Consider the following 24,861-nt stretch of genomic DNA (forward strand, 5'->3'; position numbering starts at 1 on the left):
CCGGCGGAAGTAGGAGCACCTGAGTCTATGCTGAGCATAAGTCATTAATAAAAGTCCTAACAACTATCACTACCTAAATGGCTTGTTGTACATTTTACTTTTAACCCATTTATCCCCTGTGATGTACATGCATGAACATCACAGAGGTGCATGTTGAGTATGAAGCGGGCTTGGGAGCCGAGCCTGCTCCATACCCAGAAAGTGTCGGCTGTATGAAATAGCTGAGGCCCACTACAAACAGCTGTGATACAGAGCTAACTTCAATTGCATCCAAAAGAGTCTGAAATATCTAAAATTCACATTATTTAGCTCACATGGTGAACACTATAAAAAAAAAAGTATCGAATGCCAGAATTCAGTATCATCTGTCCACACTCTTTCGATTTGGAGAAGTATGTTGGTACCATTTATTGGGTCCCCCATATAATAATTTTTTTTGAAGGGATTCATACCCCTTTGTTGGACAGGTTCCATCAGATTTAGGGTTCCTGATGAGTCATTTATATGACGGAAATACGATGAACCTCTATCTATTCGCATACTACAAGTCGATTATTCCACTGTATAGTACTAACACTTCATATATACTGAAGAGCGGTTTACAGTGCTACATATCACTAACTGAATTACCGCTGTTTGGTTGGAAGAGATAGTGGGTTCCTAATTAGGTTCCCCCCTATCTCTCCTACATTTTCCTTTGTTTTGTTCTTTGAGGGTCCTTGCTTTTTATAGTATCTCAATAAAAGTTAAATTTTAGCGGGTCAACCCAGTGAATTAGTTGGCAGCAATTGTTGATTCCTCTGTGTCAGTGATCTACCAGAATGAGAGGACTGGAATACCCAGAGAGGCTATCAAAATTGGGATTATTCACCTTGGAAAAAAGTTGGCTAAGGGGCGACCAAATAACTATGTGTAAATACATGAGGGGACAATACAAGGATCTCTCCCATGATCTGTTTATACCCAGGACTGCGACGGTAACAAGAGGGCATCCGCTACGTCTATTGGAACAACGTTTTCAGCACCAACATAGAAGGCAGTTCTTGACTGTAAGAGCAGAGAGGCTGTTGAACTCTGCCTGAGGACGTGGTGATGGCAAAATTGATAGAGGAATTTAAGAGGGAACTAGACGTCTATCTAGAGCGCTATGATAGTACAGGATATAGACATTAACCAGTGGGGTTGCTGATCCGGGTCTTGGAGTCCGGTAGGAATTTTAAAAATGTTGATCCAGGGGTTATTCTGACTGCCATTATGGAGTCAGGAAGGATTTTGTTCCTCCAAATGGGCTAAATTTGCTTCTGGCTCATTTGAGGGTTTTTTTTTGCCTTGGATCAAAGAGGGGGATGGAAACAGGATAAACTCGATGGACATTGTCTTAACTCAGCCTAACATGCTATGTTATTTGAAAATTGGTAAAGGTTTTTCAATACATTATATAGTACCATTAAAAAAACAAGCCCTGATTTGGCTATAATGATGGAAAAATAAAAAGTTATGGTAAGACTTAAAGTGATCCTCCATTCCTGGAGAAACAAAGATGGCTGCACCGCTTCTCTGACTACGTTAGTGTACATTACACTCTCACACAGAATAACTGTTGGGCACTTAAGCTTTCACACATGAGCGATAATCAGATCTCTTCCAGACGCACGCCCCCATTCAGAGTAAACAAGCAGTTGGTCATAGATGAAGGATTGCCTGTTTACACAGGCCAAGAGTCGCTTAGTTTTTAGGAAAGCTAAAAACTAAGGAACTCTGACAAGCGGGTTATTCTCGCTCCCTTGTCCTGTCAGGTTCTGTGTTTGCACGGGACAACAGTTGCCCATAATTGCTCTTGTAAGTAATTACTTGGGCGACTATTGGCCCATGTTAAAGTACCCTAAGGGCCCCTTCGCACAAGCATATTTGCAAAAATGCTCGCCTCATTGCAGCGTATTTACGTTATGAACGAGGTAGAATTGTGTGCGTATTGGCGCATTTTACTGTACTTGTTGTGCATGCAGGGCAGAGTTTTTTTGTTTACAGGACACCACCGCACCCTATTTAAAAGGCTATTTAGCCTAATAAGGTCCAGATGTGTTCTTTTCCATACAGAATTCCGCAATGTTTAGAGCAGTTGCATGCATATCGAGACTTCTATGGGAAACTTTGTTGAGCAAGTGCGCACAAAAATAAAGTATGCTGCATTTTTTCTGCTTGTACAAAATGCAAGCATTAAACAGTGATATGAGAACAACCCCATTGAAATCAATGGGTTCTATTCTCTGTGTATTGCACTGGACAAATACATTTATATGAAGGGGCCCGAAGACATTATGTGAAGGGGCTTTGACTGACCAGTGCTGTCCACATGGGCATTCCTGACCAGTCATGTAGTGTCTTAGACTACCAATGTACACTGGTACACAGTGTGCACCAGGTAGTCAGAGACAACGTGGTGCAGCCAACTTTGTCTGGGACCAGAGGATTGCTTTAAGGCAAGGATGAAAAAAAGAAAAAATGGCTGGCAGTTAAAGGGATAAAGTCTCAGTTTGAAATTTTTTGGAGTTGTTCTAAATCCATTTATGAATAGGGGAAACTGTTGCATTGGTGTCAATGTGAGCCGTGTCGAAAAGTAGTACAAATAGAAGATATAAATGTGGATTGTAAAACTGTATAAAACATATAAAGATGACAACAACCTAATAAATTAATATTAAGTACGAGCAAATAATGGCTGTTCAATGTCTGATGTGAAATCTACCATAACTTCAACTAACGAACTTTACCAAACCTTCTTTTAGTCAAATTGATTAAATGATTTCATTCTGTATTTCAGATTTTTATAACGACCCAGTTTCCCAGTTTGGAAAATATATATTTGAGGAAACTATGAAGAATTTGTCTTATAGTCTTCATCACCTCAGAGATGCTGTGGCCAATCTGCTGGATGCCAGCTGCAGTGGATACCATAAAGCATCTTACCTTCTCAGTGTAATGTATGAGATTGGTCTTGGTGTACCTGCCAATCCAGATGAGGTGGGTACCTGCATGTACACAATCTATATGTCAGTTTGTATCATTTCCATTTAGAGGGCTCTAAGAATTATTAGTTTTAGGATGTAGTTGCTAATCTTTGACCTGTCTGTGTTTCTAGGCTCTGCTCTACAGCCTGGTTGGAGCACAAGGAGATGATAGGCTTGGTCTTCTGAAGCTCGGATATAAGCACCTCCAAGGAATAGACCATCATAGTTTGGATCTAGATGTTGCCTTTTCTTACTATATAAATGTTGCAAAAAAGACTATAACGGATCGATTAGCAAGAAATGCAGAACAAGTAACTTGATTTCTCTCACTTACAATGATATCCATGCGCCTATTACTGTATACTAGAGGTGAGCGAGCATACTCGCTAAGGCAAGCTACTCGAGCGAGTAGTGCCTTATTCGAGTACCTGCCCGCTCGTCTCTAAAGATTTGGCTGCTGGCGTGGGTGAGAGGTGAGTTGTGGCGGTGAGCAGGGGGAGCGTGGGGGAGAGAGGGAGAGAGAGGGAGAGAGAGATCACCCCTCCGTTCCTCCCCGCTCTTCCCTGCCGCTCCCTGCCCCCCGCCGGCAGCCAAATCTTTAGAGATGAGCGGGCAGGTACTTGCATAAGGCACTACTCGCTCGAGTAGTTTGCCTTAGCGAGTATGCTCGCTCATCTCTACTGTATATCTTTTAGACTGAATAACCTCTAATCTGACACAGCATGTAATATTAAATTATTTGATTAAACATGCAACACGTTTTTAAGTAATTTCTGCATTTATTTAAACTAACATTCTTAACCCCTTTATGTCAGCTATATGGCTATATACATACTAACTGCATATGCCACGTGCAGCTGACACCCACCCACAATGACCACAATCCGAGATAACACCGCTCAAGGCTGTTGACCCTTTAAGTGCTCTGATCAATCGGGATTTAAATACCCCAAACGCCCTTCACCCCCTCTTTAATGGAAACCTATAGCATTGCAATACTATAGTAAGAGTTGTATTATACTGCATAAGCAATCAAACAATTGCAATTTCAAGTCACCTATAGGGACCAAAAAAGTAAGAATGAATAAACTAAAGACTTTTTAATTATTACAAAACTTAAAAAAAAAAAGGTGAAAAAAAACTCTTTCCCAAATCTTTGCATCAAAAAAATGTAAAAATTTAGTATCGCAGCATCCAAAAAATACTCAATGCCAGAATTGTGGGTTTTTTTCGGTGGGAGGGGTGGATCAACCTGTCTCCAAGAAAAAAATGAAATAAAAAGTGATCAAAATATCATATGCACCCCTAAAGATATACCAATGAAATTCCAATGCATTATATAGTACCTCGAATAGTACCATTAAAAAATGCAACTCGCCCTGCATAAAACAAGTCCACATGTAGCTATCTCCAGAAAAAGAAGAAAGTTTATGATTTTTTAAAAAGTGGTTATAGCAGAACTGCAGAATGTGACCTGCACACAGGAGCATTAAAGACTCTTGGTCATGAAAGCGTTAAAAAAATCAAAAAATCTTATCCATGGATCCTCCCACCCCTCCTGTAGTCTTGGCTCCCAACAATTAGTAAAGGTGTTGTGCCAAGATGCACAACCCCTTTGAGAATGCAGGGCTTGGGGTGATCAGCTGAGTTCCACTCACGAATGGCTGTCCTGTAATAACAGAATGGTAGAAGGTCTGTTAGGATGGAATTTGCTATTACTCTCCTTTCTGGGTTATAGAGGGGGGCCCTGAGTAGGGGACCCTTCTCTTGCGTTCATATGCCTTTACTTGAGCATATGAACAGGGAATGCCATCTTGGAACCAACTGGGATTCTTTAGATGTGATGCATAGTAGACTATTGGTCTTCAGTTGGTTGTAAATTTAGGAAAAAAGTCTGTGCATGTCATGGCTAATACTTCTCTACATCTTTTCTTCAAGGCATTTGTAGAAACCATAAGGTTAATGGATGATGACATATTAAAAGAGCAGACTAGAGAAAATGATGACTTGTTTCTATGGCTTAAGCAGAATGCAGAAAGAGGAGACGTGTATGCCCAGGTAACCGGGACGGCTAGACTTGGCTAGCGTTATCATTATTACTCTTGTAAAAGTCCGTACTGTGGAGGCAGCCAATACAATCTATTTACTAAGGAACAATAAATTCATTTCATTCAGACTAAGTATTGTATGTAAATAACAAATGAAATAATTGTATTCTAATAAATATTTAGTGTCAGACACAGAATAAATACATTTATGAAGATTTAGTAAAGTGAATCTGTCAAGAGAATGTGCTTGTCCTTGGACAACAGATTATAGCAACGGGTCTGTTGAGCTATTATATATAGCAAATGGCACAAAAAAATATTGTGCCATGTAGATGATAGCCACTAAGAAAACAATGGAGTCCAATGGCACTCCGCTCCTTCCTCTCACCAATGAGTGATGGCCATTGTTGTATATCTCTGTTCATTGCAGTCGTCCATCATGATTGAGGGAGTACTGGATGGATAACAGATTGGTGGCTGGGTTCAGGTGTAGTGGGTGCATTGCTTACACCTTTCTTGGAACTGCACAGGTTTTATCAGCAGTGGTACACTCAACATACAACAGATTTGTTATTTTATTAATTGTCGATCGAGAGGTGTGATCTATAAAGTCACATGTGTTTGTGGCATTGAGTATGTTGGAAAGAACATTAGCGAGTTTCACCGCTGTGTTGGGGAACACCTTAGTGACTTGAGACAGCATAGAGACACCTCACTGTCAATGAAGGGCACACTGGGGATCCTTGTTGTGTCACTTTTATGAGAATGGAATTGGTGAAGCCACTGATTCATGCCGGTAACTGGAACAGATGTGTCTTACAGAGAGATGTTCTGGATATATATCCTACGATGCCTTCTAATGGACTTATAGGGGTTTTTTGGATGCAAAATGAAAATTCTGGCAAAGCTGAAATCTAGGAAGTACAGCTTCGTAGTGACAACCTGTACCTTTTTATCCCCTACTCTGGACCCTCTTCTGTGTCCCGTAAAGCCATCAATCTGCCGCTGTGTTTACATGCATTACTACTACAGTAAACATAGCAGACTGTTATCTACAACTTCCAGCATGTATAGAGCTTGTGTCAGGACTCAACCCTGGAAATCCCTGTGCTCCAGATGGTGTCTCTCCCCAGTGAGCTATCCAGCTTGCTGGCCATATCCTCTGCTGAATCGTAGCATTGTCCTTGCTCCTGTTGATCCAGTTCCTGTTTCCCTATCTGTCTCTACCTATTCCCTTGATTAGGCACACTATAGAAGCCTGGCCCTGCCATTCCCTCAGTGCGTGTTTATTGTTGCTGAGCCTTTAAACCACTTTCTACCTCTACCTGCTCCCTTTAAAAGAAGATTGTTCTTCGTATACCAACCACTGTCTTGTTCCACACTACATGTCTGCTGAATCCTCTGTACTGCATCACCTTATTTGTGTACCACCCCTGACTTGCCTGGCCACGTTGCCCGCCCTTGCTGGCTACCACCCAAGACTCCAATCCAGTACCAGAATGTGTTAGCTTGTTTACCGGTAGCTCCGCCCACAGCTCACAGGTCCTACAACTTACTAGCACCGACCGCCTTCTCACTCCATCTTTCTGATGTGATATGTATGAAAAGATTAAATAGCAGGGTAGAATAGAGCCAGAACACTGTACATGGCGCAACATGACTTCGCCAGACAAGATGCAAGGGGATATGGCTTCCTCCAAAGAGTGTGGTGCGTGGATCGGACGTGGGCTACTTTTCTATGGCCCACCCTGTAGAACAAATTGTGCATTCACCCTTATAGTCTGCGCTGTTTTGTGAAAGTTTGTAGATAAATTTTGGAACATGGTTTTGTCTATTCTGGCAATACACTCTTGTTCACACACAGTGTACAAACATAAGCTGAAAGAACATCAATAAGGTTGGTTTCACATCGACGCCGCAACCTCCAGCCATAGGTTCAATCGCAGATCTGACTGCAAATACTGGAAGAAAAAGTGCTGCATACATTTTTTTTCCGTCCAAAAACTGGCGAGCTGGGTGAAAAGTTAGGTGACCCCATTATAGTTAATGGGGTCTGCCCGCTGCTGTTCGCCTCCTTCCAGAGACTAAACCGTTCGGCCTTGGGGATTAACCTTCCCTGCTCTCCGGACGGAGCAGGTAAGCAGAATCTCCAGCATAGATGTGAAACCTCCCTAAAACATAGGATAAATGTGATTGCAAAACATGTATTTTTTTACTATATTAATTCCTTAGTCTTCTTTTTAACGTAGCAGTAAATATATAACAAAATCCTCACAGTTGGCACCAGAATGATGCAGGTGGTTGGGAAGACATGTGTGTTCTCTACGTGGCATCATAAATTGTAGTTTTTGGCGCCTGCACGATATTACAGCATAATGAGCTGACGGAGAATACACATGACCTGAATTCACCCAACCCAACATATAATGTGAAACAGTTGTGCACAAACTTGTCACTTATGTCGTTTGCAGTTGAAGATTACCAAATTGTTTTTAGCCGTTTAGTCGTTCGCGACCCTAAGGCTGCCTGTCCATGGGCGATATGTCACTGTGTTATCCGCAGCGATAACCTGGCACAGGTAACATAGCCTGACATCCATGAGCGGAGAATCATAGCGATTCTACACTCGCGAGATTCAAATCGTGGCATGCTGCAATTTGTTGCAATTTTCTGATAGATAGGCTCACCGCGAAAACCTGTCAGTTCTCCCCGCTGCTCTCCCGCAGTGGAATATCCTTAGCGATATTCCGTCTTGGACGTGGGCAGGCAGCCTTAAGGCTCCCTCCATGTTTTTCGGTTTTGCACTGCTCCTTTCAGTTGTGTGATATCCATGCCAGTATCAGCTTTGACAGTATCAGCCATCGTGTCCTTTGGCGGCCGGGTCTTCTTTTGCCACTGATCTGTCCAATGTTATAGATTTTTCTAGCGACTCTGCTCACATTACATGGCCAAAATACGTGAGTCTGATCATCTTGTATGGCATTTATTTGCAGATGGATGTAGCACAGTGATTGACCAAAAGCCACCATAGCTAGTCATGCTGTATCTATTATGATGAATGTCATATCCTAAGGGTTCATCTACTCATGCATGTTTATTGGTATTATATTATCTTTGTGTCTGCCATTATGTTGAATGTAATGATGACTGTACACAGAGAAGGTAATTGTACCATTGTTTGCTTTGTCATTTAGCACAGACTGGCGCAGATGCTTTTCTGGGGTCAGCAAGGTGTAAGCAAGAACACCAGGGCTGCCGTAGAATGGTATGAGCAAGGAGCTCTGGAGAATGAGGAGCCGGTGTTGATGTATGACTATGCCGTTCTGCTATTTAAGGTATGTTGTCTTAGGCCGGTTTCACATCTGCGCTGCAACCTCCGACCGGAGGTTCCGTCGCAGATCCGGGGAAGATACCGGAAGATAAAGCGATGCATGCAGCGCTGTTTTTCCATCGAAAAGTCGGATAGCTGGACGGAAAGCAGACAGACCCCATTATAGTGAGTGGGGTCCATCCAGCGCTGTTTTGAACCGTTCGACCGTGGGGTTTCCTCTTTCCTGTTCCCTGAACAGAGCAGGAAAACGGAACCCCTGAGCGAATGTGTGAAACCACCCTTACTTACAAGTTTGGTTTTGAGGGACGCATAGAAAGAACTACACTGCGCTGCACATTCCACCTGCAGCACCCTTTTATCCATGACAGACAGATGCAGCACCAAAGCAGAAAACAGAATCTTTTTTAACCTGTTCTTGAGGAGCAACAAAATAGACCGGTACTAAATCCGAATCCGACACTCACCCGGTAAAAGAGCAGCATTGGGATCCATAAATTGGGATATTACATGGCAATCACAGAAAATGGCCGTTACTTACTGACTGAGGAATGCATATAGATGCATCCTCCTCTCACCATGCAGGTAGCTGACTACCAAATGGAGGAGCCAATAACACCTGTGCAGGACACCGATAAGACACCCACTCACACTGCCTCTTGATAATGAGGGGGGTGGATGATTGGTGTATACTCCCACACATAGTGGATACAGGATGCCAGACCATTCTGATATATGTAGTTCACCATGCAGACCAGCAACCTATTAATGACGCCATGATAATTTGACGGGTTGCCCTGCACTTCCATCAGTGAACCACATTGGTACTGCCACCCTGGGCTCCTCCTGGAGTCTTAATGCCACACTGCATGTGAATGATAGATAATAAATGCAAGGCATTGGTTGGATGTTGGCCAAGATACATGAGCCCACTAACCACTTCACGGTTCCTTGCGTTGTAGTGGGTCCCTACACTAATATAAATACGTCACAGAATGGGAAATCCAAGAATTAAAAACAATCACAGAAAATGGCCGTTACTTACTGGGTGAGGAGTGCATATAGATGCATCCTCCTCTCACCATGCAGGTAGCTGACTACCAAATGGAGGAGCCAATAACACCTGTGAGGGCACCAATGAGACACCCACTCACACTGCCTCCTGATAATGAGGGGGGTGGCTGCTTGGTGTTCACTCCCACACATAGTGGATACAGACCATTCTGATAGATGTAGTTCACCATGCAGACCAGCAACCTATTAATGATGTCAGGATATTACATGGCAGATGAAAAGTGCAAGTGTAGCAAACAGGCAAGGGCCGTTTCACGTATCAACATGCTGTTTCTATCCCTGCACATTACAGCTAAGTCATAGTGTCCACTTCAGGAGGGTAAATCGTGCCAACAATAAATGCGAAACAAGCTATAACAAACAGATTTAGGTCTTTTTGGTCATTGAGTCCTAAACCCCTAGAGAATATTACTATGGCCAATTAATCTGACTTCTTTCTTTATCAATAATTTATACCACCAGCTTTCAATGTTCCTATAAGTTCCTTTAACCAGCAAATGTGAGATATTACCATTGGCCTCATGAACCTCCCAGACATGCCATATTCAACGGTGGAGATCCGATTCCCATTGAAAAAATGCTCTCTAAACCTTTCAGAGGGACAGCATGTCGTTTTAGCTATATAAAGGTGGCCACGCGGACAAGAGTTACATACTTATATGGCCTGCTTACAACTAATTAATACATTGATTTACTAAATGTGCATTCCTCCCAAAATAGAAAACGCAATTACATATTTTAAACCCCAGCAAATTCCCACCAAAACCCACCACCGACTGCTGGAGAAAGAAGGAAAGAAGTACAGCACCTAAAGAAAAAGCAGAATCTTCGCCACTAGATTTTAGCAAAGTTCTACCCAAACACTAGTCCTGAATACTAGTGTAAAACAATATCTAAGGGCCTCTTCACATGGGTGTATGCGCAATTGCACATGCCGCTGCGTAACGCATTTAAAAATAAGTCTTTTTTTGCGCACATTTTGGCGTATTTTAATTTGCTTTTCTGCACACAAGGCATTGATTTTTGCGTGCAGGAAACAATCGCAACCCAATTTAAGTGGCTATGTAGCCTAATGAGTTCCAAATGTGTTCTTTTTCTCGTAGAATTGCACAGTGCATTGCACATCTCCTTGTGTATTGTGGTGCTTTTGTGCAACTATGTGCGCAAAAGCAGAACATGCTACGGGGGGTTTTTTTGCATGCAGAATATGCACATTTGAACGGTCCCATTGTAATCAATGTGTTCTATTCTCTGCGTATTGTGCATGCAAATTTTGCCCTCTATAACACTCAGAATGTTGCAAATTAGGTTTATTTGTAAACTTTACAAACTTTCAGCAAAAAAATATATAAATATACCAAACAAGAACATTTTAAATAGCTCAACACAACTCATATAACAGGTGGTTTCTCCAAATTCAACACAAAATGCCACTTGACTTCTGCAGTCTCAGAATAAGGCTAGGCTCACACGAGCGATCTGGATTCTGCTGCTATTGACCCCACGTACCTTCTTTTCCTGTACTGCAGATGACTGCAGACGGTCGCCGTTGGTCAAATGCAGTACAGATTTTTTTTTAAATATATTTACTTTTCCCGTGCCGTTGTTGGGTGATGATGCGGGTACCCGCAGCCTATACGCAATGTCAATTGCAGATGGGCTGTGGGTTGACTGGCTTCCATTGACCTCAGTGAAGGCTTTCTGTGTGGAGTCCACAGCAAAATAGAGCATGCCGCAATTTTTCCTCCACTTGTGGAAATCACAATTAGTTTCCGTGGGTGTGAAGGAAAAAGCAATTTTTTGGCACACTTTGGAATGCATTCCATTTGCCGCGGATCCTACATGCGGTTTCCGAAGTAGAAATCTGTTCATGTGAGACCGGCCTTAGTACATTTTTTTTTTTAGTAAATTTTTGCTGTTCTGATTCGCTGCAGTTGCAATGTATAGCCAGACGCCTGAAGAATCTTAGCCTAATCCTCACGGCCAATGGCCTGCAGTTCACTAATATTTCTAGGTCTGCGTGCTGCAGCTGTACAGTGATTGTCATCAGTAGGACCATAGAAAACTAATAAAGCCACACAAGTATATAAACTCCATACAGATGTTGCCATTTGTTGCATTCAGGACTCCAGTACTAGAAGCCAATAGTGTTAATCACTAATGAGCCTCTTACACAACCCGATTATCATACATGAGTGTTCACCTGAACATTTATTTGCTGCTCATCTGGCCGTGTAAATCTGCCCACAATCAGCCAATGAATGAGCCAACCTCATTTGTCAGCAGATTGCCTTGTTTATGCTGCAGAAAACAAAACTTCTTTAGCAGCATACCTCCCCGTGTGATGGGGGATGTGTTGCCGACAATTGTGATACTGTATTGGAGATGATCATGTGACGACCGTCTGTCTCTTGTGTAGAAGTCACTTAAATAAGAGTAAATCTCATTGATTGCCGCTTGTTTAAATGGCAGCTGTCAACCCATGTAAAAAAGCCCCATTATGCTCAGCATTATAACATTAATAAGACTTGACCTGAGGCCTCATTAAGACTAGCACTGTTTTAGCACAGTATAGGTACGTGAAAAGATCGTGCCTATACTGCACTAAAGATCGCGTTAACGGGTAAATTCCAGCTATTTTAATTAGCCCATTCACACGATCAGAGGTGTGTATTTTCCAGCTTCCATAAGCATCTATGGAAAGCACGCACCATAGATCAGTCAGGTCCTATCCTTTCTCGCAGCACGGACCTTAGATGTGAGTTTGAGTCCATGTCCTATCTTTGATTGGAGCGAGCTTTTTGTGCGTGTAAAATTCCTTTGTTTGAACGCTTCTATAGGAAACCATTGGTTCTATTTAGACATGATCTTTTCACATGCCTCTAATGCGCTCGTGTGAACGATGCCTGAACGTGTGTTCTGATAAGAGATGAGCGAGTGTACTCGCTAAGGCAAACTACTCGAGCGAGTAGTGCCTTATGCAAGTACCTACCCGCTCGTCTCTAAAGATTCGGGTGCCGGCGGGGGGTAGGGAGCGGCGGGGGAGAGTGGGGAGGAACAGGGGGGAGATCTCTCTCTCACTCTCTCCCCCCCCCCCCCCCCCCCTGCTCACTCCCGCAACTCACTGCTCTCCCCCGCTGGCACCCGAATCTTTTGAGACGAGCGGGCAGGTACTTGCATAAGGCACTACTCGCTCGAGTAGTTTGCCTTAGCAAGTACGCTCGCTCATCTCTAGTTCTGATCTATAAACCTTTTCATACAGGTTTTAATGTCTCTTTTTTAGGGTGATGGTGTTCCTAAGAACAAGAAGTTGGCCTTAAAATTAATGAAGAAATCTGCAGCAAAGGTGATGATGATATATTAAGAAATTTCCAGTTTCTGCAAATAAAGGTTTTCTGTATAAAGCAAAGTTAAACAATTTTCTGATATTTTTGCATCACTGCCTCGTGGTTTCCAAGATCTCTGCTGGCTGTAATTCAATTGAAACCTACATTGTTTATTCACTTGGATAAAAATTCTGTGATGGACACACAGATACTGTACACGGCTTGTTACACGGTACTGCTCTGATATCTGCACTCCAATGAGCTGTGCACCCATGTGTCCATCACATGACTGGAACAGATTTTTTTTTAGCTCCTAAAGGCTATGTACAGCTTTGCATTATTTTTTTTAATCAATGTGCTTTGGAAATGAAAAAAAAGACATGTTCCTCTAGTTCAGCCTATTACCCCCCAATATTTATTCAGAACAAAGCAAAAAACTCCATGAGGTAGATGCCAATCTTCCTCATTTTAGGGTAAAAAATTCCTCCCCGAATCCAATCTGGCAATCGGAATAATCCCTGGATCACCGACCCTTCTGAAGTAATTAGTGACTATAACATGTAATATTGTTACACTCAAGAAAAGTGTCCAGGCCCTCTTGAACTCTCTTAGTGAGTTCCACATCATCATTTCCTCAGGCAGAGAGTTCCATAGTCTCAATGCTCTTACAGTAAAGAACCCCCTTGTTTGTTGGTGTAGAAACCTTCTTTCCTCTAGATGTAGTGGATGCCCCCTTGTTACAATCACAGTCCTGGGTTTAAATAGATGATGGGAGAAATCCCTGTATTGTCCCCTGATATATTTATATAGTTTCTACGCTTATATTTTCCAATAGGAGTAAACTGACTGACTCCTCCGCTAGCCCGCTCCCCTGCTTTTCCACTGAGCTATTACATATGGCTGTATGATAGTGCAGGAAAAGGCGGAGGAGATCAGGAGGACAGAGAGCAAAGCAGACCAGAGCAAGCTACTACTACAGAGGGCTGTAATTCACTCTGGGCAAATTTTCTGCTCTTATCAGTAGGGAGGGTGGAACAGGACCAGCAGCTACTTAGAGAGGATGAAAGAGAGGTATAGTATAGAGTGGCCTTTGGTATGCTGCCCAGCCTTTGAAAGAGGGTGAGAAGCTGAGCTTGTGTACATTCATGGAAGAGATCAGCTGATCAGTGTTAGGAACCTGAATATAGAAGAGACTGTAAACTAAGTATGTGGCTTTTTAAATGCATGAGATGGAAAACTCAATGGAAAAAAACATATAAGTGCATAATTTTTCTGTAGGAACACAAAGGTTTTCATAGCCTTTATTGATTCAACAGTAATAGTAAACCTCCTGTACACTAGGCCATTTTTAATCCGTGGTAATCCTTTCATTTATGTGTTAGAAGTTATTACTAATGAAAGGTAAGACAAGACACTTAACCCTTTAGTGACTGCCCATTAGTGACAGCCTTAAAAAGGCACATGGGCGGTCACTAAAAAACATTTTGTTATTCTTGCCTCTAGAAGAACCTGAATTAAAAAGTGATCAAATGTTACATATTCCCAAAAATGGGGTAAATGAAGAATAGGGCTCATCCCACAAAAAACAAGCTTCCATAGAGCTCCATCAATGGAAAAATAGCAGAAAAAAAGAAACTGTGTAAACTTGGTATCACGGGAATTCTGCTGACCCAGTGAATAATGTTATCACATTATTTATTCTGCATGCTGAACACTGTAAAAATAAAATACAAAAACTGTTGTGGAATTTCTTTATTTCCACCTCCCCCCCCCCCAAAAAAAAGAAATAAAAAATAAAATTAACGTTATACAAGATATTATATGTGCCCTAAAATGATAACATTAAAAAATACAACTTGTCCTGCAAAAAACAAGCCTGCCTATGGCCATGTCTGTGAAAAAATTATAAAGCTATGGCTCCAGCCACGTGATGGCAAACAACTGAAAAATTGATTGGCCGTTAGGGCATAAAATAGGCCATCACGAAGTGAAATTTTTGGTGTAATTTCAGAGCTTGATGTAATTGAAATAATACATGCAAATGCAACGTCCTAGAAGTGGGCCCCAGCCTAGGAGACAGCGGGGGTACAGTAGTTCACTTGTCATGGTGGCTTTACCGTCTGCCACCCGGAGGGTAACCAGGGACACGTCCAAGCGGCACAGGCAAACTATATTAAATTAGGAACCCACGAGTGGATTACCTTGGTTCTTCTTTGTCACTCGTGACGCCACCGTTCCTTCCTCCACGGTGATCTCTCCGGAGAAATAAATAAATAAGAGTCCACACACGGGGTAGATTTCAACAGGCCAAACCGTGAATGGTCAGTAAAGCCATTTAAGGGTAACACAACTTATAACAGTCCAGTAACAATTGACATCCATCTGCAATACACTTAGTGTAGAAGAACACATGGTATGACAGGGAGGAAACACGAGATGACAGAGGAGCTTTCACAGGCCAGGTTATCTGTGTATCTCTGTTCCCAGACACCTTTCATGAACACTCAACAACTCTCTACTGATATACACTCACGGAGCAGAAACATACACTTCAATGCTGCATGGTGGGGACTTTCAATTACCTGTGGCTTCTCTCTCTTAATCCTCCAGGTAGGGAAAAAGAAGGGGTCCATAACACTCACAAACTATCCTCTAAGCCTCTTCCATATTCACCCCCACACAGACTGAAGGTGTCTGTGTGTAGGCCAGATTCAGTCCAAAAGACTCTCTGGGAGCACAGACAGGAAAGAGCTCACTCATGCATCTTGCACCCACATATATAAAACAAGGTCACATGACATACAAATAGATACTTTTCCAGACATAACCCAGACAGTAACCCATGCAGTGCTGCAAAGGTGCAATTCACATCATATTCATGCACATAGAAGACAGTGGAAAAACACAGAGACACAAGACTACACGGATCATCCAGAAGGTGCTAGAACACATGTACACATTAACTTCTGTACACTACACAAACATTGCATATACAGTAAAATTTGATTAGTAATTGTACAAAATGTTTGCAAACAGCAATTATACAGCAGAATGTACTGTAAATAATTCTTATAAAACTGCCCACAATATGACATTTGGAAGCCTTTAATTCCTATGCAGACAACTAAACTAGATGACTGCACATGGTACCCATAGCATAGTTTATGGCACCTAAAACATTAGCACATGAATATGAGTACTTTGCTCATTTGCTGTGTATATAATGAATCCAGGTATGGCAATTTACAAGGTAAAAAGGTCAGCTGCTGCTCAGTGCAGTAGGAACGCCCTGAGGAAGGTACTAGCCTTGTGTTGAAACGTATAGCAAAATCGAATAAATCCTTTCCCTTTCTATCTCCTTCATCTGTCATGGCAGTGCCCATGCACCTACATGTTCACTCTCAGAGTACTATCCTGATTGCACAAAGTCATCACGCCATAATAGAGCTGGTCTGATGACTCAAATATTTAGTATGTCAGGTTAATTACTTAATAATTCAGTTTTCAATAGGGAACGATCTCTGTTGTTTATTTGCATACAGTAATTATCAGAATGATTGCAAAATTAATCAAATGAAAGTTGTTGGGTGTGAACAGTGTCACAGAGCTAAAATTATATAAAGTTAGTTGAGATGTAAAGAGAGGGCCAGTTTAGTAATGCATACTCTAGTTATCTGAGAGCATTGGAAGAATGAGTTTTAACCCATTAGTGACTGACGATATGCCTTTTTATGGCGGTGAATAATGGACCTCCTTCTGATGCAGGTACCTTTTTGCAGTGCTGCATCGAAAGTACGGCCATCCTGACTGATGACAGTTGTGGTCCTATACAACTATACAAATGTCAATTTTTTTTCCCGTTGTGGCTGCACCCTCCTCTACAGGAGCGCCAGCGGCAACGAAAAAGTGCGCGGCCAAGCCGCTCCAAAACCCGTGGCTAACTGCCGCAGATTTTGAAGCAGCACATTCCCAGTGGAAAGTTTGCGGTTTTTCACTGCGGCCAAATTCATGAGATTTCTACTAGGAATACGTTCCGTGTGACCCCAGCCATAAGGAAGATGTTTCTGCTCATTGTTGGTATTCACGAAATTCTAGGTACAGAAGAGAGGGAAGATCATGGGTCAGTGAAAAGTTGCTTAATGTGTATTGATTTGAAGAATAATTGATTGTTGATCTTGCACCCAGGGACAAGTTGAAGCTCTGAATGGATTGGGTTGGTATTACCATCATTTTAAGAAAGACTACATTAGAGCGGTGAAATATTGGAGGAAAGCCTATGACAAGGGGAATATAGAAGCAGCATTTAACCTCGGAGTGTTGCATCTACACGGCACCTACCCAGGCCAAGTTGGTGTCAATGAAGTGAGTATGACTTCTCTACATGGCTCGGAATTGAGGATTGGTAGGGAGCCTTCTTTCCCCCCAATTATTGTTAGGGCAAATTGTGTGCAATCTTCTATATACGTATTTGTAGTTTTCCTACAAGTTCCAGTGCCTGTGCCAAGTATTATTTCACATATGGCATGTGGGTGTCATCTAATCTTCTAGAATCTTCTGTAGCCAGTCTGTTTGCTAGATTTAGGTTTTCCATTATTTCGATGCATATGGATATTAAAGTGTATACTGAACTTTTAACACAGTTTACAGTTTACATACAGTATGAAGAAAAAGTAATCCTTTGGGATTACCTGGATTTATAACTTTTTACTAATAAAATGAAACAGATCGGTCCTATGATTAGACTTTAATGGGGGCCGTCAAGCTTCAAGCATGCTGCCTGACATTTTTCCAGACAAAAAAGCAAGCTGAGCCTCCGATACAGATGTGAAGAGACTCGATGTGAAGAGACTCGATGCTCATATCGATATGCCCATTGACAAGTTTGTTGAATGTCCCCAACAGCAGCCAGCAGAATTGTGATTGCAGTTCGCACTATACCAAAAGTTATCATTTATGTTGTTAATTAGAATATACCAGTACAAGATAAGCAATTTAATGTATTTATAAAGCTACTCGAGTTTTTATGTAGGTTATTTCTCTGAACTGTAAATTATCATCTATAAAATCATCTAGGCTGAAAATATGTTCTTAAAGATGTAAAATTCACTTTGGTATTTTTGTTTATTTCTTAATATGACTAAGTATAGATGTGTCCACCATTGCGCTGGCTTGAATTTCATTAAAGGCTTTCTGCATGAAAAATCAATACACAAAAAAAAATCCCTGCCTGCTGAATGGGCTGCCTCTGATTGGCTGAGCACTCTGACCAATCAGAGACAGCTCTCAGCTATTGAATGACAGCTGAGAACTGCCTCTGATTGATCCCTGCGCTCAGCCAATCAGAGGCAGCACTCACCCATTCATGATGTTACCAGGTTACTAGGCATCCTGTATACCACTGCCTATAAACGCTGTAATAAGCGATAAAATTTTGCAGGAGAGAAGTCCTGCAATGCCTTATCATAGCAATCATCATTGGTATGGTGCAAGTCCCCCAGAGGGACACAAATGGTGTAAAAAAAGATAATAAAAATGTACAAAAAAGAAAAATGTAAAAAGAATGCAAAAAAAACAATTTTTGAGCTTTTTATCAAATTAGCATAAAAAGAATTCCCACATATTTGGTATCGTTGTGTCCATAACGACACGAACAATAAGTTGAACATGCTTTTTATCCTGCGCAGCAAAAAGCGTAAAAACAAAGCTAAAAAACTGAGACAAAATACAAATTTTTAGCATTTTGCTTCCCAAAAAACGCAATAAAAGTGATCAAAAAAGCTATATGTACCCCAAAATGGTACCAATAAAAACTACAGCTTTTCTAGTAAAAAAAAATAAGCCCTCACAGAGCTTCATACATAGAAAAAAAAAGTTATAGGACTTTGAATTCAGCGAATTAGAAAAAAAAAGATTTCTGAAAAAAGGGTTTTTATTGCAGAAAAGAATTTTGGTGTCAGTGCTTTAAAGAAAAAAACCCCAAAAATCTCTGGCAGAATTGATGCGTTTTCTCTCCCTGCGATCATAATAAAAATAATAGAAGTTTTACAATATAGTCAATGTACCCAAAAATGGCACCGATAAAAACTACAGTTCACCACACAAAAAACAAGCCCTTATACGGCCGCGTGGACGGAAAAATAAAAAAGTTATGGCTTTTGAAAAATTAGATTAAAATCCGCCATAAATCGTTGCGTCCTTAAGCCCAAAATAGGCCATGTCCTTAAGGGAGGACATATCTGTAAATAAAAAATTCCAATTACCTTGAATGTATATATCCTTGGATTATCTTGGGCAATGGTCTCCAACCTGTGGGACTCTAGCTGTTGCAGAATTACAACATCCAATGTTCCCTGATATATAGGCAAGTTTAAAAGAAGTTCTACAAAAGACTTTAGAAAAATGTATTTTATTTTATTTATGTTTAATATTCTCTAGACACAAGCCTATGAATTCATGTCAAAAGCTTCTGAAGGAGGACATATTGAAGCTTCCATCAATGTAGCACAATATTTAATCACTGGAATATTGGAAGGTGTCCCGAGAGATCCAGAGACCGCAATATTGTAAGTATATTAAAGGGGTATCTGGTAAGATTAAGTTATTAATTACCTATGGGATAGGGGATAACTGGCTGATCAATGGGGGTCTGACCGCTGAGACCTTCACCAATTCCAAGAACAGGGTCCAGTCGATCCCCAAATGGATGGAACAAAGGTCGTGCAGGTGCATCTCTGCTCCATTCAATTCAAAGACAGTGCTGGAGATTACCAGTTCAATCATTTGGCAATTTCCAGTGCTGTTATTGAAATAGAGTTAAGGCCCATTTAGACACAACAATTATTGCTCAAAATTCGCCGAAAAGCCATCTTTTGATCGATAATCGTTGTGTGTAAATGTGCTGCCATCGTGCACTGTTTTTGCACTATTTGTTCATCGCTGATTTCTAGCAAACTAGAAATCAACAATGACTCTTATCAGCGCTGCACGCTAATTTTCTTTCAGCATTCTTTCAGCTGATATATCGCTGAGACTTCCCAGCAGGAAGAAAACAAAGGCGCTGCTGTTTCTCTGAGCTATCAGCTCAGCGGGACACTGCTGATAACTGCAAGAACAAAGCAGCTATTTGCATATACAAAACAGCTGCTTTTCTTGGGGTTATCAGCAGTGTCCTGCTCCGCCTGCATTTAACTCATCAAGTAGCTAATTAGCTACTTCAGAGTTATGCAAAGATGATCGCTCAAAACTGTCACTCAAACTGTCATTTGACCGATCATCTTGCAGTCTAAATGCACCTTTACAACATGCCTTCACAGCCTCCACTCTATTTATTGAGGACCAGCTAGCGTACGACTGTACGATCAGCTAGCTATCCCCAGGAGTAGAATGCAAACTCAGTCAAGTAGCTTCCTTCTTTAGTAATTGCATTGTAAAAAATGATCATTAACCTAAAAATAATTTTTTATTTAGTTTGGCAAAGTTTGTTGCGGAGCAAAATGGAAACATTGGACTTGTCATCCGGAAAGCTGTAAATGCCTACCTTGATGGTGCTCTGTAAGTCAGATTTACAAGTATTCCTTTAAATTTTACAGTCAGTCAATTCACTCAGGGAAGAACTTAAGAAGGAGATGCAATAGCAGACACAGCCCATAGACAAAAGTGGAGCCCCTTCTCGTAGAAAGACCAACAACTCCTTCATGTCCATATATGATGGGTGCCATGTTATCATTGTCAGAGTCTGCAAGGTTTGAAGGACTTTCCTTTAAGAAGGATATTCTGACTAATAAAACACCCATACAAACATTTACTTAATTGTAGACATGGCTTTCACCAATGAATAGAACTTATGAATTACAGAAAAAAATAAACTTATTAATCCGTTACAGGAGATGTGCACTGTACACTTAAAAGTGGCCATATATTGGACGAAGCTGGTTGTTATTTTTTGTACTTTGCCTTTTTTATATCTCGTTGCAGTGGCCATTTGTGCAGCCATATTGGTTGTCTCATTTGCAAATTGTGATTGGGTCTGGGTTCCCGGACCCGCCCACCACAGCTTGTGACATGTCTCAAGTTAGGATTTTTTTTTTAAGTGAAAGTGACCCTTTAAATAAATAGTTTAAGATTATAAAGTAAGCAATGAATCTTTGTCTAATTTTTTTTCTTGGTTTCTGGCAGAGATGAGGCTTTTCTGAATTTCATCTTGACTGCAGAAGCCGGAGTGGAGATGTCACAGTCAAATGTGGCCTATCTTTGTGAAGAGCATTTGGTATGTAGACTTCTGTTTTTTCTGATTTGTCATTCTATTCTCATATTAAAAAGTCCTGAGCAGCCCCCAAGCTCAGGACTACATCGAACAATCACTGCATTGGGAACATCTACTCAATAACAGGTTGGTCCACCTTTTTGGACAATCACGGCTTTCAGACCACAGGAACAAATTCCACAAGGTTGCGAACATCCTCCATACTTAACTTGAGCAATGCCTGCCCCAGCAGCTATGTCAATTGGTACACATTTTGCAGATAAGTGGGAGCCGATTTCACAGCCCTTTGCAGCATATTCCAAACATGTTCAATGGAGTTACAGTCCAGTGAGTTTGGGGCCCAAGGAAATGTGGAGAATTCATTGTCATGTTCCTCCTACCGCTCCCTACTGATCTCGGCTTGATGACGTGGAGAGTTGTCCTGTTGAGAGATGGTATTATGGTCTCGGAAGACTTCCTAAAGATATGGGTGCAGATGGTCAGTAGCTATTCCCTGTAGCGTCCCCCATTCAAGGATTGCGGCATTATGAACAATGGTCCTAGGTCATGCCAGGAAAATGCTCCCCAGACCATGACACTGCCATGAGATATATGGCTTCATGCTGTTTACAGCAGATGCAGACCCGACCATTCATATGCTTCAGTAGGAAACAAACGACCTTATGCCATGTGTCCAAAGTTCGTTGACTTCTTTCCTGGGCCCATGCGAGGTGGTTGGCAATGATGCTAGGTCAGCCTTCGGCTATTGATCCCCAGTCAACGCAAAGTATGTCGTGTGGCCATTGTGAAAATTTATCTAACTTCCCCGTTGCTGTACTATTGGGTCAGTTGATCCACTGTGGCACATCATTGCTGAGCTATCAGACATATCACCTGACACTTACCTCTAGTATGAACCACACGCAGCCTGCTGATTTGTGATCTTCTGTCGAATGCCTTTCCATCGTTCAACCAGTCTTGGTACATTCCTGATAACGTGGTTCTGAAACACCCAACAAGTGCAAGTTTCAGAAATACTGGCACCCCACCTCCGAGCACCAACATTCTGCCTGCTGTCAAAATCATTCAAGTCACCATGTTTACCGATGACTGCCAGATGTTACCTTCTGCTGCTCAGAGGAGAGGTCAGCACATTACCTGAGAGCAAATCATCACACAGCCACCACGTGGTACAGTGTTACTGATACCAAGATGAAATGCGCCAGCTGTTCCTAATGCAGTGATCTTTCAGTGTATAAGCTACGTTGAGATGCAATATTATTAGAGCAACTACCGCTATAGCAACTGCCAACTTCTTGGAATCCATGTAGAATTAGCAGCATCAGGCTACAACAGTTGTCTCCCACTAGTGGTTCTGCAACTGATGTGAAGCTACATCTCCGAGCCTTTGGCTGTCAGGGCATGCAAGGAGTTTAAATTTCATGATAGATGGAGATCCACAGGTTGGAGATCACTGGTGTAGAGCATGGAGAGTCAACCGAGCCAACAGTATGATTAAAGCTTCTCGCACACTTAATAGACTTCTGAGAGTAACAATATAGGAAAGAAGTAATGGGTGGTATCTACTGCCCCTTTACAATCTACATGCATGACTTCTCTTTGCTGTCAATATGATTTGCGCAACTTTCCCACAAAAATGTATTTCTATAACTGTACGTTTTGTGCTGTCAGATCTCGTTTTCCCTTAACTCCCCTCAGCTCACTGACAATTTAACCCCGAAAACCAAATCGCAGCATGCTTCATTTCAATGTGGTTCTCGCTCAGATGGCTTCCGTAGCCTATCCGCAATTCAATTGCAGACAGGCCTTGGATTCAGCGGAAAAGTAGTAGGTTTAAAAAAAAAAAAAAAAAACCTCCCCTGCGCATGTGCGGCGGAGCGCTGGCTGGCGCTTCTGCACACATCAGCAGTGAAAAAAATAGAAGACTTGGACAGGCACGCAGAAGACTCGGACGGGTTAGCAGTGTCCTCGCCCAGAGCAGGGTCAGATTCCGCTCGGGCTCCCGCATGTGGAATCCGATCTGCCCGTGGACATGGGGCCTTAGACATAGTCGTCTATGCATGGGATTCTCTCCATTGTAGTTTATGGAATTTGTGAAATGCTGGGCTGTTACCACATCACCCATCATCTCCAACAGGGAGAGCCACATGCATGCATACAGTAGAAGGATCCCCCCTGAAGTGCTGGTTAGTGCTGACTATTGGAGACTCCTGGAAGTGGAATTTGCACCTATCAGACATTTATGGCAAATCCCTTTGGTATGGCATATACTTTGGGTATGTTATAGCTCCAGGGCCATTGTAATCGCTAGTAGAATAGAATACATGTAGTAATATAGTGGGAAACTGGTGGGGTTACCAACCTTCCTGGGGTGGGAGGCAAACATATCAGGAATACAAGACCTTTCTGCTCCCTTAAAGGGGTTGTCCCGCGGCAGCAAGTGGGTCTATACACTTCTGTATGGCCATATTAATGCACTTTGTAATGTACATTGTGCATTAATTATGAGCCATACAGAAGTTATCAAAAGTTTTATACTTACCTGCTCCGTTGCTGGCGTCCTCGTCTCCATGGTGCCGACTAATTTTCGGCCTCCGATGGCCAAATTAGCCGCGCTTGCGCAGTCCGGGTCTTCTGCTGTCTTCAATGGGGCCGCTTGTGCAGAATGCCGGCTCCGTGTAGCTCCGCCCCGTAACGTGCCGATTCCAGACAATCAGGAGGCTGGAATCGGCAATGGACCGCACAGAAGAGCTGCGGTCCACGGAGGGAGCAGACCCCGGCGGCCATCTTCAGCAGGTGAGTATGAAGACACCGGACCGCCGGGATTCAGGTAAGCACTCTCCGGTTTGTTTTCTTAACCCCTGCATCGGGGTTGTCTCGCGCCGAACGGGGGGGGGTTAAAAAAACAAAAAACCCGTTTCGGCGCGGGACAACCCCTTTAAGGTTGCTGTTGTAATTGTTAGTACAGCTCTAATAAGTGTGTAGCGGATTCGGTGTGGACTTTCCATAGCAGAAAAATTTGCAGCAAAATCCATATCAAATTTTGCACCAGGATCCTCTTCACAGCCACAGCAAGGGATGCTGATTATTCCTCTGCAAAAAATCCATACCAAATCCCCTACATGTGAACGCAGCTTTATACACCATTCTAAACAATTATTACACATAGTTTTGATTTAGGCTTGTATAGTTAGAAAGTTGCTGGTGTTGATTTTACAAAAGATGAATGTACAGAGGAATAATCTACTTGTATGATTTTTTTTTTTTTAGTATTTTTAGACAATTCATTAGACTTTATTATGGATTGAACTTATTCATGGGGATGTTTGTTGTATTCATTTTCATATATTGTTGTTATACATTTAAAATGAACCACTAATGTTTGTCTTTCTTAGGAGCTGTCCACAGTACCTTTAGGAGATATTTGTATTTGGAGATATTATAACCTGTCTGTCCATCAGTACAATCCTTCTAATTACGGTGTGTCTCCATGATATATGTCAGCACGTTCACATTATAACTATTTCTGTGGTATATTTTAACTTTGGTACTAAGACTTAACCCTTTGCAATCCAATTTTGGATTCAGGGTTTCCTTAGGGGGCTTTCTCTTTCTGCCATTATACAATGGTGCCATCTGCTGGATAGAGCCAGTACTGTGGTATGGGACATGCTGGAGAGGCCGCCCTGACAACAGAGCGGCCAGTAATCTACAGTAAGAATACCCTGCCGGACGTCTTCCGACATCGGAGCTGCACAGCCTTTAATCAGAATGTCTTCAGACGTCAGACAGTGGATTGGAAAGGGTTCATTTT

The 24,861-nt window shown here is 41.9% G+C and overlaps 1 protein-coding gene across 1 annotated transcript in view; it reads left to right on the forward strand.

The window, feature by feature from the left end:
- The window catches only part of SEL1L3 (SEL1L family member 3), a 66,858-nt gene that overhangs the window by 33,613 nt on the left and 8,384 nt on the right, over positions 1-24,861 (forward strand). The window contains exons 10-19 of the mRNA XM_066573215.1: positions 2,822-3,021; positions 3,140-3,319; positions 4,947-5,066; positions 8,251-8,391; positions 12,742-12,804; positions 16,970-17,146; positions 19,220-19,347; positions 20,252-20,335; positions 20,960-21,050; positions 24,443-24,527. Of these exons, the coding sequence (XP_066429312.1) occupies positions 2,822-3,021; positions 3,140-3,319; positions 4,947-5,066; positions 8,251-8,391; positions 12,742-12,804; positions 16,970-17,146; positions 19,220-19,347; positions 20,252-20,335; positions 20,960-21,050; positions 24,443-24,527 (1,269 nt within the window). The remainder of the gene's footprint in view (positions 1-2,821; positions 3,022-3,139; positions 3,320-4,946; positions 5,067-8,250; positions 8,392-12,741; positions 12,805-16,969; positions 17,147-19,219; positions 19,348-20,251; positions 20,336-20,959; positions 21,051-24,442; positions 24,528-24,861) is intronic.

This window comes from Eleutherodactylus coqui, chromosome 7, assembly GCF_035609145.1.
Source record: "Eleutherodactylus coqui strain aEleCoq1 chromosome 7, aEleCoq1.hap1, whole genome shotgun sequence".
Lineage (NCBI taxonomy): Eukaryota > Metazoa > Chordata > Amphibia > Anura > Eleutherodactylidae > Eleutherodactylus > Eleutherodactylus coqui.